Consider the following 17786-nt stretch of genomic DNA (forward strand, 5'->3'; position numbering starts at 1 on the left):
TGGGATTACAACCCTTTATCTGCATACATTAATTCTTCTTGGGTTACAACCATTCTACATACATGCGTTACTACCTCAAATAGCTGTATGCCTTCCAAAGGTCGCTGTCCTGTGCTCACCTTCATCCGGGTCTGCAATATATGCGCCTACACGGAAGTGCTTGGGGCTGCCGATGACTTGGCGCCACACCGGGGAAACAACCAAAAGGTCCTTCAGGAAATCTCATTCCTGCTAGAACAATAGAGAGATGCAAAATTGTAATAACTTTCCGACTTCTTTAAGTTCTACATATTATCATATAGGCTATACATGGCCTCAATCCTATTTCATTATTATTCTCAGTTCATAAATTAAGATAAACATAATCGATTCCAATATTCACAAACACTTTCATTCGATATCCATACTCATTGTTTCTATAATCAACATTCCTAATAGATTTGGTGCGTGCTGCCATCTATCGGCCATTATATCGAAGATCTGCTGACTGTTCTCACCATGCGGGCATGTGACACTATCATGTTCAATGCATTTGATCCAGCATTTTACCCAGGTCTCAAAAAAAGTTTGGACCAAATTTCACAGAACACTCCCTGCTCCACCGTTTCAGAGCTGTTTTAACCTTCTGTGGGTCGTTGAATCTCGCGTCACGAAGCACAGACTGACGTAGTTAAGTTCAAAGTGGGATAAACTGAAAATGTGGACAAGACAAGGAGTGTCAGGCCATCAACGTCTGCCACAGGAGTCTCCCTGATGTTGTAGTGGTAATTACCACTGTGGGGTAATGTCATCGTCTTGTAATCATGGGATCCCGGGTTCGATACCCAGTGGAGGCTCATAGTGGTTCCGATCCTACTTTAAACTGTAGGTCCAGTCCCCATCAGCGTAACTGTGCATAACGTTGACTTAAAACAATATGTCAACGACAACCGCCACAAGGTTGATGAGCTCATTCGAGTGTATAGATGCGTCACCATCCAGGAAATTTCAGATGCAGTGCATATATCCTATGGGTCAGCACAGACAATGATTTGATAGTGTGGGATACCATAAAGTCTGTGCTTCGTGGCATGAGATTCGAGGACATAGAAGAGGTAAAAACAGCTCTGAAGCGGTGGGACAGGGAGTGCTATGTGGAATTTTTCCGAACTTTTTCTGAGGCCTGGGTAAATCGCTGGCTCAAATGCATCGAACATGATTGGAACTATGTGGAGGGGTAACTGTGAGTAGAGGACATTGCATGTTCATTGTTTCAATCTTTCCATTATTAAACAAATTACACCTCAACAGTATATTGGTATGTTGCTGGCAATTTTGCCAGTGTAATACAGTGCTTTTACACTGAAAACTAATAAATTAACAAGAACAAGTCAAGATGGTTTTAGGTAAAAACAAGAAAGGTAAATATAAACGATATGACATAAACAAGGAAACAAACAAAGATTTACATATTCATTCGTAGAGATGATCTGAAAATACTTTCTGGAGCGAAAATGTTTATGTTTGCGAGTAGTTTCTTATAGAACTGTGGCAGCCTGTGGAACAGAGAATGCTGTATAAGGGAAAGCCTAGTGGTAGAGTTGTGGAACAGTTGAGCGTTTCGGGTCGATTGAGAGAGATAAATTTACATATTACTGGTGCTTTTCTGCAGTCTAATAATACCATGTTATCCGTAGAATTTAAAACAAAGAATTTTTATGTACAACTCTTATTACGTCTTCTGGTAGGGAAGTTAGAGTGTGTTTTGTAGCAGAATTCCCAGATTGTTCCTTTTCCACATAGAGACAGTGTTTGAAAACTTGTGAACAAATGTAGGGAAACAGAGTCTGTTCTTGATAAGAAGCCAAGGGTGAAACACTGTGTGTGCTTACTGAGGAGAAGATAGATGACATCGGAGCATGCCTGAAACATGCTCCTCAAAAATTCCTCCAAGAAACAGACTTTTCCATTACATCTGCATGGCGAGCTACCAAGCTTTTAAACCTGAAACCATACATTAGAAGAATTAAAAGAAAATATCAGGAGAGTAATTGAAGCAATATTGGAAGAGGAACTGATATGTGTTGGTGAAAATTTCATTTGAAAATGCCGTAAATGTGTGGAAGCAAGGGGACATTGTGACCGCCTACCAATCCTCGTAGCACTTGTGGCAACTGGAGAATCGCAGGGGACCAACTTCCATAATGGGATTTTTACCTTTCAGGCTTAAACCACATACGCTTACTCATGCAAAATGTCAAAAACAAGTCTGGGGTTAGGAATTTCAAGTTTTTATTAACTTTCACATGCAAACATGCTTGAAATTTATTAGAATACAATCCGATTGACATGCATCGCAAAAACTTACAACCACGGCTTCCATTAGCTAAGCCACAGAATATCTCCACACTGCTATTACTCTGTTTTATACAATGCAATTGTCAATATGGCTTTTCTTTACATCGCTGTCAAAGTTATAATTCATACAGCGTGATTGCCATTGTGGCTTTTTTTTACACATTGCTGGCAAAGTTGTAATTTGTACAGCGTGATTATCTTTTTTATACAACATTTTCGACTTGAGAACTTATGATCTGTTATAACATTTCCAACACCTCTTGTAATAAGAAACATACTCATTGTAAGTGTAACTGTCCATATAATTGTACAAACTTATTTCATTACATAGCTAGCGGTTCCCATTATGCGGATGTTGCATCCAGTTTGCCGGCAGATGCGCTTTTACTGCCTTGCATGCTAGCACCGCTGCACGTGTGACTTGACCATGGAAAGCACTGTATTTGTATAAATAGTCTGTAAGTTAGTGTCATTTTGCTGTTAATTTACGATATAAATTTGTAATTCATATGACCTGGTTTTGTAAATGCTATGGATGGATTGACATGATACCTATAAAGCACTGATATCATTCATGCTCTTGACTTTCAACATTTGCAATTTTATATCAGTTGATAAAATATTGATATCAGTAAATTTCATCAGCATGAATGAATATAAATTGTAAATTCCATTTTCTTTGCTAGGACTCTGTTAGTCTTGTACCTCGATTGAAGTCTCCTCTGGTTTCCAAGTCCCAAAGCAAAGGAAGCCTTGTAACCTCTTTGCCAAGTGGTAAGCGACGTGCCTTTTATGAAAGTACAGCTTGTCGCCAGTTGATGATGGAGAATTTTGATGATGTCTGTGCCCAGGTGCTTGCCCAGAGAACCTCTCGTAACCCTCATATCCAGCATACATTGTTGGCCATTTTACCTAGGCTTGCTGCTTTCAATAAAGAGAAGTTCGTAAAAACGTAAGTGTAAATTTGTTTTATATATATGCTTTCTGTCCTAGCATTATTTTTTATAACTGTAGAAAGGTAGACATATACACTGCATTTGCTGGCATATAAAAGCATCCCCTTTTATGTACACATTTTTGAGGAAAAACCTTTATCACTGAATGTTATAATTAACTTACAGTGTTTTAAATATAAAGTAATGAACAAATAACTTACGTGATCTTACTAGCAAATAATACATTTTAATCTTAGTGAAAACCCAGACATTCATGTCCAAAGCTAATTCAAGAGTGACTTGAAACCTCTTCTAAATCAGAATCCGAGTCGTCATACAACAAATTGTCCTCTGTACTACCTTACTAATGCCACGTTTCTCAAATTATTTAACCACTGTTTTAGTTTTCACAGCATCAAAGCTTTGACCCATTCACATACTTGTGAACTCTTCATGCCTCTTCATCTTATATGCCTGCAAATGTGATACTTTTTCATGTACAAGGGCTAAATATGATAGTATCAGTATAAGCATAGGGCCTCCCCAATCCCTACATGTCCAGTCCCATTTAGCCTATCTATGTGTGAAGTGGACTTAATCCAACAATGCAAACATGAAACTACAGTAAAACCTCGTTAATCCGGACTAATTGAGGGGATAAGTTGACCGGTTTAACAAAAGCCCGGATTAACTGAAATAACCTAAAAGAACAGTAGAAAGTGCATTGGAACTCCATTTATAGCAACAAAACACATTTATTATGGTGTATTTAAAGGGCATAGGCCTAAATACACTATACAGTAAAATGTACGGCCACATATTATAGTTACTAGAGTTTTACGAGACTATGCCGAGGGTATTCCTGTGTCAATGCGGCTTTTTCCTGAAAGTCTGCAGGAAACAGAATTTCATCAGTGGTTGACTGCCTTTTCTTTGAGAAGTTCAGTTCTCCCGTGGGCGTTGGTTTTTTAATGCCTGTCTGGATTAACAAGGTTTTACTGTATATTGAATAGCTGTAAGCTGAGTGTGAAATCAGTCTGAGCAATAGTAGTGAAAATAGTTCCGTAGTTTCTGTGCTGGTGCCTCCCCAATGACAAACTTGGAATGTTGTTGTTTAAGTAAGGGGTCCTGGATTTGATCCCCAGTAAAGGTACACTTGTTCCTTTTTTTTATCAAATTAAAGCAGAAACTTCCAAAAACATGACAATTGAGACTGCATGTTTGCATTCTTGATTTGTGACAGTAGACACAAAGCTTTTCCTTCTGCACCCCTCCAGTCTCTCTCACTGTCAGATCGAACTTTCAAGGGTGTCCTAAAAACAGATTTCTTTGCATAATTTAATTCATCCAAACTCAATTTGGATACATTTAAGCTTATCAATTTACAACAAATTTGTATGATTATTTTTTTCCACTGCTGTTGTATACCACTAATCCAGCATTTTTTGGATGAAGTTCTGTTATTAATAATAATAATATTTGGAAGCTTTTCTGATCATACATTATTTTTTTTGGTATTTATTCCAGTCATTTGAATTACACTATGATGTATTTGTTGACTTGCTTGATAAGAAGAGAGAAGGACAGGAGTACTGCTTTCCAGACAGTTGGTTTGATAGCTGTTGCCGTAGAAGAAGACATCAAACCTTACGTACCAAGAATAATGGACATGATTAAAAGCTCTTTGCCTGCAAAGGTAGGTTTACAGCTATTGTAATTCTTGTTTAAGAACTTACAAAATCTAGTTCAATAGTAGGCTATGCACATACGAAATTATTAGCATAATGTTTATAGTTCAGATTCCCCCTCCAACAGCCCGACCCTGTGGCCGAGTGGTTAGCACATCGTGCTGCGATGCCAAGGGTCCCGGGTTCGAATCCCGGTCGGGCTTGGTTGTTTGTGAATGTCCATTCATCAATTTCATCACTCATCCCCATCTTCGCAAATTAGCCAAGAGGCACAAAACGTGAAGTAAAATAAACTAAATCAAATCAAAATCATAGTTTTTCTTGTATGTACGCATTGCTTGCATTATAGAATTATTTTCCTGTAGTTTACGGTTATTACAAGCATAAGAAAACAGTTTTTCTTTGTGACGTTTCAGGAGAACACACGCTCCTTTCATCAGACATTTATTTTCATTTTGATTAAAGATACAGTTATAACAATGGTTAGTAATTTTTTAAACAAAAAGAATCTGTTATATAATGGATGTTGTCAATGTTACATTGTTGTAATATAGCAACTTAACTGTGAAAAAAATCAGTCTGTTTTATTTTTATTTCAGATTTTTAAAACGTCACAAAGAAAAACTGTTTTCTTATGCTTGTAATAACCGTAAACTACAGGAAAATAAATCAAAATCAAAAAAATCCCCCTCCAACACACACATGCCTATTTATGTGACAAATTTTAACCCCTTTACTTAAGGTTTGAAAATGTAAAACTAAACACTCATGGATAACCGTAGGAATCAACAGGCAAATGTGCAATACTGTGACAGGCACGTGGTTGAGATATATTCTTTCTTGGTTGGCAAAACTATTATTGTTCAAACTGTTCAAGATCTCATAATAAAAAGTATGCCACATGTAGCACCTTTTTTTCATGAAGCGTTTGAACTATATTATGTGTATCCTTATTAGTTCATCATGTCAATACAGTATTTACTCATGTATAATGTGCACTTTTTTGCAAAATTTGTACCCCCAAAAATTGTGCTGCGGTATGCACAGAATAATTTAGACAGCCAACATAAAACCACACATATTTTCACTATGTCACTTCGTATAACACATATATATCAAGAGGTACAAGTACAAATTATCAGGTTGGATTTCTTTAATAACAATATTTTTTTTTAAAAAAAAACACTATAAAAGTGAAATGGCCATTTCCAATAATTTTTCATTTTGTAACAGGATGTTTTGCAGCACTGCAAAAAGCAGTGCCGTTCTGTCAGAATTCTAGCATTCACCTCCCATTACACAGGATGTGTATTAGTGGTACACCCACCGCAAAATGACTTCGGACCTCATGTGAAATCTGCCATAGTAAGCGGTCTATGACTTTGTTCTTTTGTTTCGAACACGGATCTCCTCCTCTGTCGGATCTCCTCATTCCTTATTCTATCCCTACTAGTCTTCCCTCATATACTGCTTATTATATATGAGATATACTTGTTTGTCGCTTTTCTCCATCAAAACTATGGTGCACATTATACAAGCACACTCATAAATACAACATATGCAGTTCCATATTATGTTTTCTGTAATACGTAGTGAATAAATGATAATTTATTTTCCCATTGCTCAGGATACCCCTACAAAGAAGAGAGGCCTCAACTTAGAGCCAGCTGTATTTGTCTGCATAACACTCCTAGGCCGTGCCGTAAAACTGATGATCAAATCGGACGTACAGGATGTTTTGGAACCGATGTTGGCAACTGGATTAAGCCCTGCCCTCACGACTGCTTTACGGGAGTTGGCCACTCACATACCTCAGCTGAAGAAGGAGATCTCGGAAGGTTTGCTCCGAATGTTGTCTCACGTGTTGATGCATCAGCCTCTCCGTCATCCTGGCATGCCTCGGCATCTGATTCCACCACCGTCGCCGGCACCACCGGAAACTACGGACGTTTCAAGCATTGTTCTTGCTCTGCGGACGTTGGGGAATTTTGATTTTGATGGTGAGTTTCAGTATTTTTCAGTCATTATTAGTGCTTACTCTTACTGATTCCCACAGATACCAGTACTGATACTTAAAAATTGTAACAATTCAAAATAGTGAATTCGCATTTTTTTCACTGTGATCATCTTCTTTTCTCGTTCTTTCACTAGCAGCTCAAGAAGAGTAGAGATCCACATTCTGACGTCAATTTTTAGCTTTCTGGCTTTTATTCTATATTATGCGAATTCCTTTAAGTAATATTATTTTCCTGTAGTTTACGGTTATTACAAGCATATTACATTTTTAAATGTCTGATGAAGGGAGCGTGTGTTCTCCTGAAACGTCACAACGAAAAACTGTTTTCTTATGCTTGTAATAACCGTAAACTACAGGAAAATAATTCTACAATGGAAGCAATGCGTACATACAAGAAAATCTATCCTTTAAGTAAGACTTGGAGCTTTCCTAGCGACGAATGACGAAAAGATTATCTCGGGCTATCACCTGGTCAATAGCCTGAGAGAATCTTTTCGGAATTCCTTTTAAGTTTCAAGAAAAATCTAAAGTTAGTGATTTTCATGCTTTTATTACATTCGTAAACCAACTTAAAAAGCACCTTGTAATACAGAATACTTCTTCCTACCTTTTGCCATTTTTTATTCAACATTATTGTCACGTTGGCTTTTCTACATATGTCTAAAAAGTTATAAATTTATACATTGTGATATTTTCCGTGCAAAATTGTTAAGTTCAGTTGAGCTTGGGTTTTTAAGTCCACTTTATGCACAGTGGTGCTAATCAGGACTGATCCTACAGTTTAAAATGGAATGTGAACCACTATGTGCCTCCACTGGACATTGAACCCAGGATCCCTTGATGTTACCATTTATATTATGACATTATCGAGGAAGCTGGTACAAAAATTATTTTTATGCATCATTTTACTACAATTCAACAACTTATGATGATCTGTCATCATAAGACACTGTTCCTGGAAGAACAGCAGAAGGTTCTACTGTATTTTGTACCTGCATAAGAATTAAATGTGTTATAGTTGTTTTTATGGTCTTGATAATAATCTGATTACGTTTTGCCAGGTCATTCTTTACTTCAGTTCGTGCGACGATGTGCTGACCACTTCTTAACCAGTGAGCAACAGGAGGTTCGGTTAGAAGCAGTGAGGACATGCAGCAGATTGTTGAGGTTGGCTTTACAGGGTGCAAATAATCGACGTTCAGATACTGTTACTTCCACTGTTGCAGATGTGTTAGGAAAACTTCTCATTGTTGGAATCACAGACACAGGTGAGAATTAGGAACGTCATTTTTTAAACATTTATGACTGACAGTGACATATTTGAGATATTGTTTTGTCATAAAATGATACAAACTCTTAAACATGAAATTTAGGTTGTATCTAAAGATATCAGTTTGGCGGTTACGCGGAGATAGGTAATTAACTCTGATAAACTTGCTATTCATTTTTACGCTTAAGTTTTTTTCAGCGATCGATTTCGCCACTCATTTGGTGGCTTCGTCAGGCGTGGTTCCTTCTTCTTCCGCTTGCACTTGTGGGGGTGCTAGTTCACGCAGCCCTTTCACTTTTTGTCGTTCTCGTGTGGGTGTAGAGTTTCCTTCTGTTGCCGCACCTCGGGGTTTTGGCGCTGCACAAGGCGGTTTCAGATCTTGTCGTCTGCTTTCGCAGAGCAGAATATTCACATCCATCCAACCTGCTCTTCTCCAGCAACAAGTACCCACCCAACCTGCTCCTCCCCTGCGACAAGAAACCAAGCACAGACCCCAAACTTGTGCAAAAAAGCCCGCCTGCACACGCGAACAAACACCACTCCGCGAAAGCAGACGACAAGATCTGGAACCGCCTTGTGCAGCACCAAAACCCTGAGGTGTGGCAACAGAAGGAAGCTCTACACCCACACGAGAACGACAAAAAGTGAAAGGGCTGCATCAACTAGCACCGCCACAAGTGCAAGCGGAAGAAGAATGAACCATACCAGCTGCAGCAAGACAGTTCACACCTGACGAAGCCACTAGACGATTGGCGAAATCGATTGCTGAATAAAACTTACGTGGAAAAATGAATAGTAAGTTTATCAGAGTTAATTAATGAAATTTAGGGTTTTATAATTCTGAGATGAGAATTATCATATGAGTAGCGACAATGAATTTTCATGATGCGCGAAATGTGAAAAAAAGATGCAATTTTGAACATTCTGCACGTAAGTACACCCCCAATGATGAAATATGCAGGAGTTTTATTCGCGAAGTAATGCGAAATGTGTGCTTTTCCATGAAATGAACCTTTTCGCGAAATAACCGTGAAATATCATCAAATTAAGTAGAAAACATGCAAAAACCAGCAGTCGAGGTTGTGCGCGCAAACTGTCGATTTGTAACGAAATGTTTGCCTAAAGTTTCCTACCACTTGCAGCTGAAGAACATTTTATCTTCCATCACATCTGGAAGATGTTGCAAATTGGGATTTCCCATGCACATACTCTCAGTTCGAAAACTTCGTTCCCTGTCAAGCTGCATTTCTTTCTTCCCCCGAATGTCTACTCAACTTCCAGTTTCATTGAACTTGCTAGCTGTAGCAGCGATAAGATTAGTCTGTTCCCGCACATGAAGGGAAACAGTGGTGTCATTTGTGTTCAGTCATGAATGAATTTTGTTTATCATCATGTGATATTCAACATGTGTTTGTGTATGTGCAGTGGTGATTATTTTATTTGTTGGACAGCAAGGATATCCTTTAAATACATACAATGAATAAATCACTTGAGATATGCATATTAGAAATGAAGTGATTTAGTGTTGATGTATTATTTTTGGTTGGACAGCATTGTGTAATAAGTGTTGTTTTTAAATGAAATATATGTTTTTATTCATAATTTTAACACTGCAATGACATTTTATATACAACTTTCGATCTCGAAATATGCCAAGGTTTTGTAGTTACAGACACTTCTTGGTAGTAATGACTACATTGAAAGTTAACGAAATTGTTACAACCCAGAAGTGTCTGTGATTGTACCAAAATCTTGGCCTTTTATTCACCGTAAATATATGGCTCTAGTTATCAGTAAGTTTTATATCGGTCAAACTTTATATCCCTATTTTCGGGCCTTTTATGATTCCTACAAAACCTGTTTTCTTTCAGATGCTGAAGTACGCTATTGTGTCCTGGAATCATTGGATGAGAGCTTTGATGGTCATTTAGCGCAAGCCGAAAACCTAAGTGCTTTATTTGTAGCTATGAATGATGAAGTGTTTGAAATAAGGGAATTGGCCATTTGCACCATAGGAAGATTGAGCACCATGAACCCAGCATATGTTATGCCATCTTTGAGGAAAACACTTATTCAAGTAAGTCAAATATTGTTTGTAGACATATTTTGTTTTGAGACTACATCAATAAATTCGTTATTGAAGAAGAATCAGGTACCCTAACCAAAGCTGAATTGTCACAATCAAAGTGATCAAACTAGTGATGGCCAAATCCAGATAAAATTTTATCTGGATATTGGATACTTTTCTATCTGAATTTCAAATATCTGAATATCGGCTATCCAAATTCTCCAAATTATCTGGGTACCCAGATTGTCCAGATTATCTGATATGTCCAGATATCCGAATATGTGCATTATCTGAGCAGTTTTATCATTATCCGTTTTACAGACTATCCGCATGTTATTTTATTTTGTCATTTTCGTATTTCACTAGGTATTTTCCACAAATCTTTCATCAAAATCGGTTCTATCCAGATTAACCTGATACAGTGGAACCTCGATTTTATGTTTTTCCAGGGACCAACTTGAAGAAACTTAATATGCGGGGAAAATGTAAAATCGGGAGAATTTTAAAGCATTTTGCTCTATTGGGACCATTAAGATTAAATGTATAATGCAGGAAAATGTAATAAATCGGGGTTCCACTGTATTTGGATTATCCAGAAATGGATATCAGATAATTTGAAATCCAGATATCTGTTATCTGGATTTTATGGCCATCCCTACAAGAAACCCATCTTCTAAGGTAAGGAGTAAGTTGTATTTATATGCTTGTAACAAATATATTTGTCTTCTCTTCGCAGATCCTAACAGAATTAGAACACAGTGGAATGGGACGAAACAAAGAGCAAAGTGCAAGAATGCTGGACCATCTTGTGTGCAATGCTCCTCGATTGATCAGGCCATACATGGAACCTATTCTAAATGTTCTTGTCCCTAAACTGAAGGAGCAGGACCCAAATCCTGGAGTTACCACCAGTATTTTAACAGCTATTGGGGGCTTAGCAGAGGTATGTGGTGTAAGGTTTATTTTGAAACCATCTATCATTGTTTGATGTCAGTTGTAAAAAGATATACTTTGCATTAGATTTTTCCAGACCTTGAGTCTCGCTGAGTCTGTAAACATGCTGTGTGGCGCTTTCATGGAGTGTAAATATCCTGGGAATTATGCAAAATGCATAATTGTCATTGCTTTTACAACAACACTATGGGAAGAAATTGATAGTGTGTAACGGAACGAACAAAACAAGTGCAACAAACATATTTTTTCAGCTGGTTACTTCAAGAGGGTCACTATTCCCAATTTCGTTGTAGAGAGATCTCCGTGACAGGGTGGTTAGCACAGCACTCTATGACGCCAGGAGTTCCTGGTTCAAATTCTGATTGATTGATTTGCTTTATTTTACTTCGCTTCCTGTGCCACTTTTGGCTAATTTGCGAAGATGGGAATGTGTGATGACATGATGAAATTGATGAATGGACACTCACAAACATCCATACCCAGGCTGGGATTCAAACCCGGGACCCCTAGCATGGCTGTTTTTTGTGAGTGTCCTTTCAGCATATCATCATTCACCATTCAGACAGTACATCAGAGGTGAGGATGACCCTTACACAATGACGTCACAAAAGCCCCAGCACTTGTTCCAAATTTCCCCAAAACTCATCAACTTCAAAGATTGGAGGGCTACAAAAGAGGAATTTATTATCCAAAGAATTACCAACAATTATATGTACAAAAAAAAATACACAATACAATGAAATAGATTCAGATTTGAAAGACGTGCTATTCTTTATCCCTGAACAACTTAACTCGAATTCCTGTGTAGAAGAACACACTAAATATCATGTGTAGTTTTCCAGTAATACTATGATACGTTTCCTGTATCAACCTCGTTTAGCGAAAATTTTGAATTTTTTCGCTGTCCGGTGAGTGTTTCCTTTCTCCTTCTTTGATTTTTATTTGGCCCTTTTGGCCCTCCTTGCTCCAAATTCCAGCAATAGAACTTATTCTTAATTTTTAAGATATGCTCCTCATGTATGCACCTTAACAAGGGAATCTGATTTTATTTAAGTTACATGTTTGTGCTGAACTTAATACAATAATATTTAAAATGCTGACTTGATTTGAGCACAAAAATAGGTCAAGGATGTTTCCATTCTCCTATATTTCATCGTTTCCTGAGCAAGTTTGTTCCATGAATTTAACAACAGTGGTTATATGACCAGTACACCCAGAATTCCCCTCTCTGGAAGGAAAAACAGTCATTAGTATACCAATTCATGCAACAAATAATAAGTAACTTTTGAGTATGTTCAAAGGATGAAATAGTACTCGGAAAACTAGTGAACACGTTTATTATATTAAACAAATTACACATCTGCCACCAACATGCAATGTAAGATTACTTAGGTTTTGTATCAATACAAGAAAAGAAGTGAAGCTTGTCCTATCTTGTTTAGAACAGCTGATATTTTAATTTCGAGAGTCTTCATGAATTAAGTAATGATAATGGTATAAGATTGATTACTTTTGCAACCTCAAAGAATTTAATTGTGAAAAGTACCACTTTTAAACATAAAGATATCCATAAATATACCTGGTCTTCTCCAGATGGTAAAACTCATAATCAGATAGATCATATTCTCATTGATAAGAGAAGACATACTAGTATAATTGACGTTCGTACACATAGAGGTGCGGACTGTGCCAGTGACCATTATTTAGTAATTGCTAAATTAAGAGAAAGACTCTCAGTGTTAAATCATAAGCAAAAAAATCTAAAAGTTCTAAAATTTGATACAGGAAAGTTTACTGATGAAAGAATTAAGAAAGATTACCAAATTAAACTGTCAAATAGATTTGATATTTTGCAGGATTTAAATGATGATGAAAATATAAATGAAATAGACGTAAATAACAATTGGGAGCACATACGTAATGCAATAGAATCAGCAGCTAAAGAAAGTATAGGATGCCATAAACCGAGAAAAAGTAAGCCATGGTTTGATAATGAATGTCATAATCTAATAGAAATAAGAAATGAGGCTAGACTTAGGTGGTTAAATAACTCTGATGATACAAATCTAAACAATTATAATAGAATAAAGCGAGAAGTTAACCGAACGTTTAGAAGTAAAAAAAGAGATTACTTGAAAAGCAAAATTAACGAAATTGAAACAAACAGCAAAAATAAAAATATCAGAGATTTATATAAAGGTGTAAATGAGTTTAGAAAGGGGTGGCAACCTAAAGTAAACTTGATAAAAGATAAAGACGGTGATTTTCTTGCTGACCCAAGCGATATTCTAAATAGATGGAAGAACTACTTTAATGACCTTTTAAATGTCCATGTAGGAGATAAATCAGAAGTGAATGAAGTACACACAGCAGAACCTTTAGTTCCAGAACCTAACTTGACTGAAGTTAAAGATGCTATTAAAAGGCTAAAGAATAACAAAGCACCTGGCATTGATTTAATACCAGCTGAGTTAATTAAATATGGTGGAAATTCATTAATATGTCAAATTCATAAATTAATTTGTTTAATATGGAATAAAGAAGAAATCCCTCAACAGTGGAAAGAATCCATAATTGTTCCTGTGTTTAAAAAAGGTGATAAAATGAACTGCAATAATTACCGTGGAATTTCTCTACTCTCAACAACATATAAAATATTATCTAACATTCTTTTAACAAGACTAACCCCATATGCTAATGAAATTATAGGTGATTATCAATGTGGATTTAAACGTAACAGATCAACTACAGATCAAATTTTTCACATCAGACAGACACTTGATAAAAAGTGGGAATATAATCAAAATGTCCATCAACTATTCATTGATTTCAAAAAAGCATATGATTCGGTCAAAAGAGATAAATTATATAATATATTAGTAGAGTTTGAAATACCTAAGAAGCTTGTTAGTATGATAAAAATATGCACCAGTGAAACAGAAAGTAAAATTCGTGTGGGTATTAATATGTCTGACAAATTTACAATTCATGATGGGTTAAAACAAGGAGATGCATTATCTCCATTGCTCTTTAATTTTGCCTTAGAATATGCTGTTAGGAAGGTAAAAGAAACTAAAGAAGGACTAAAATTAAATGGTGTGACTCAGTTGTTAGCATATGCAGATGATGTAGACTTACTGGGGGATGATGTGAATACAATTAAGAATAATGCTAAAATATTTTTCAAAACTGCTAAAGAGATAGGTTTGTGAAGTTAACAAAGAGAAAACTAAATATATGCTTACAGGCCGAAACCAAGTGTTAGGTAATAATCAAAATCTAATTATTGATAACAACTCGTTTGAACCAGTTTCCAAATTCAAATACTTAGGAGTAATATTAACAAATGAAAATTATATTAAAGAGGAAATAAAAAGTAGGCTTAATTCAGGAAATGCATGTTACTTCTCTCTTCATAAACTTTTGTCTTCTCGTTTAATATCTAAGAAACTAAAAGTTAAAATATACAAAACAGTAATTTTGCCTGTAGTATTATATGGATGTGAAACTTGGTCCCTTACATTGAAAGAGGAACATAAATTGAGAGTATTTGAAAATAAAATCCTTAGGAAAATCTTTGGACCTAAAAGGGATGAGGAGACAGGTGAGTGGAGAAGGTTACATAATTTAGAACTACATAATTTGTATTCATGTCCAGATATTATTAGAATAATTAAATCAAGAAGACTTAGGTGGGCAGGCCATGTGGCACGAATGGGAGAGGAAAGAGGAGTATACAGGATTCTTGTTGGGAAACCTGATGGTAAGAGACCTGTAGGAAGGCCAAGACGAAGATGGAGGGACAACGTTGAGATGGACCTAAGGGAAATCGGTAGGGATGGAAAAGAGTATATAGATCTTGCTCAAGATAGGGAAAGATGGAAGGCCTGTGTTGCTGCAGCCATGAACCTTCGGGTTTAAGAAGGCTAGAGAGTTAGTTAGTTAGTTAGAGTTTCATCTCTACTTTTGTACCTGGAAATATATTTTATAACACCACATCTATATGCTCAAACGCGTTGTATAACAAATGCAGGTGAACTTTCAAACTGCTATAGTCCTTTGATACAACCAAGATATTTATCAGAATTATCTTGTGTGCTTATAATATACATAACAAATTATGGCAGTACTATAATTTAACTAAATGTAGAAGATCAACATCTTTTGTGCATATGCATGCAACCCGTAAAACCCTCCAGCACATAATATCTTTATCAGCCATGAGCATTTCCATATATGGGCATTTGACCTTGATGCGAGTTGGAAGTTGAAAAATACGAGTAACGTTTGTTCACATTTATACTAAGTTCCTACTTTTCAGAATGTTTTAAACAAGTTTTATATTCATATTATAAGAAAAACTAATTTTCTGCCATCATGTTCAGACCACGTTGTTCAGAACGATAGCTTCGCGATTTTCCTCACGACACACTGTGCACTCGCTAGCATGCTTCAATTATTGATCGCGAATTAGGTAGATCTACCAAACAAGTATGACAACATGAGCTCATGCAACACTTTATGACGAAAGCCAGCTTACCTCCATGGCACGGTGGTGAGATGAGAGCCAGTCACTTTCCATACCTTTTCCTTTCATCCATTTCGATCATCCAGCTGACGCAGCAAATCTTACGCATCCGTCAAACCATTCTCCTTGTGTTCATGGTTGAAGGACAATCTGCTGAAACCATCCATCTGTCGCACGAATGCTAATATCAAAGGATTTGTACCTCTGAATGCTATTCACGAAGCACATCTTCTCCATTTTTTTCTGCGGGAACCGCAGTTCTTTTTTTTATTTAAATTGAAACACAACAGGCGCATGCCCAATTACAGTGTTCAATATGGGATGACACCATTACATAAACAAGAACATAACTAAGAAAATTAACAAGAAATATGAATGACGCAATATACATTTTACTTTTAAGAACAATTGTGAGAAATTAACTAATAGATTATAGAAGCAAAGGGAACACAGAGACAAAACAATAATAAATGACGCTAAACTATTGGATATAACCTTACAAGCTGAAGGAAAACCAAAATTCAATGAACAAAACAAAACAAAACATACAGAGATTCAGCGAATAGATCTAATGTTACAATTACATTTAAATAGGTCTACGCTTGGATTATTCTTAGAAACTGAATTAAATAACTTGCACATCTCTCTTCCACAACACGTTTGTCAACAGCTTGAGTGACACTTCAGTGAATGCTTTTGATAACACTATTTACATTTGTGAGTGCATTAAGGATCCCTGTGTATTCTTAACATTTATATTTTGAATTATTAGCTTTCGTAAAAGTGTAAAGTGTAACACGCTGTAGATTTTATTGCATCATTTTTCGTGTGCAGATTGCAGAACCCAGTCAAATCAACTTCTGACCAAAATGTCCCATTGCATACGCCAACACAAAGCCTTTTGCGTATATACTTTTAAAAAACAAAAGACTTGTTAGACTCAAGTCTAAAACATATTACAGTGATGCTTAATTAACAATGAAATTGATCTTATCATTTAAATAACAGACAGGTGAGACGTAACTTCAGAACTTTCGGTTTCTTTATGCAGCGACCTTTTCCGGTATTAACGAAAGCAGAGATGACTTCATTCAGCATTTACACTCAACCTATCGTGAATTCTCTTAACATTAGGTACGGATCGTGGTGGTCGTTGGACTCGAGTTTCTAATCTTATTCTTTTGGCATACGTGTAAATGCAATATAATAAGTGAGCCGGACCCTGCGGCCGAGTGGTTAGCACATCATGCTGCGACGCCAAGGGTCCCGGGTTCGAATCCTGCTCAGGCTTGGTTGTTTGTGAATGTCCATTCATCAATTTCATCACTCATCCCCATCTTCGCAAATTAGCCAAGAGGCACAAAACGCGAAGTAAAATAAACTAAATCAATCAATCAATCAATATAATAAGTGAACCTTGTGACAATACTGTCATATATCTTCACGATTATCTGAAAGTGACAGAGAAACAAAGTAAAATAAAACCAAAGCAACAAATCAATCACTTATGGTCAAAAACTTACCGTATTTCCTTGTACCCATTTTTGAGGAAAACACTTTATCACTGAATTTATAATTAATTTACAGTTTGAAATGTATAGCAATATGTAGGTCTTCTTTGAACATGTTACTACCGACCTAATCTTCTTCGCCTCACACTGCAGGGGTCCTGGGTTCAAATCCTGGTCTGGGCATGGATGTTTGTGAGTGTCCATTCATCAATTTCATCATATCATCACTCATCCCCATCTTCGCAAATTAGCCAAAAGTGGCACAAAAAGCGAAGTAAAATAAAGCAAATCAATCAATTGTCACACACTGCAAGGAAGAAATTGTCTTACTCAGAACAGAAAATTTCCAGAAATAGAATAATCAAAAGCTGAGTATCAGCGTACAAGACACGCCTTTTTTTTTTAGGCCTATTTTTAAATGATAAAAGTGCATCTGGTATGCCGTCAAATATGAAAATTGATTCACAAACCCCATCAT

The 17786-nt window shown here is 36.5% G+C and overlaps 1 protein-coding gene across 1 annotated transcript in view; it reads left to right on the forward strand.

Moving 5' to 3' along the window:
• The window catches only part of mTor (serine/threonine-protein kinase Tor), a 162284-nt gene that overhangs the window by 31253 nt on the left and 113245 nt on the right, over nucleotides 1-17786 (forward strand). The window contains exons 7-12 of the mRNA XM_083132608.1: nucleotides 3024-3289; nucleotides 4800-4968; nucleotides 6588-6960; nucleotides 8039-8245; nucleotides 10119-10324; nucleotides 11052-11258. Coding sequence (XP_082988734.1) covers nucleotides 3024-3289; nucleotides 4800-4968; nucleotides 6588-6960; nucleotides 8039-8245; nucleotides 10119-10324; nucleotides 11052-11258 — 1428 coding nt within the window. The remainder of the gene's footprint in view (nucleotides 1-3023; nucleotides 3290-4799; nucleotides 4969-6587; nucleotides 6961-8038; nucleotides 8246-10118; nucleotides 10325-11051; nucleotides 11259-17786) is intronic.

This window comes from Lepisma saccharinum, chromosome 12 (genome assembly GCF_977018435.1).
Source record: "Lepisma saccharinum chromosome 12, izLepSacc3.1, whole genome shotgun sequence".
In the NCBI taxonomy this organism is placed as follows: domain Eukaryota; kingdom Metazoa; phylum Arthropoda; class Insecta; order Zygentoma; family Lepismatidae; genus Lepisma; species Lepisma saccharinum.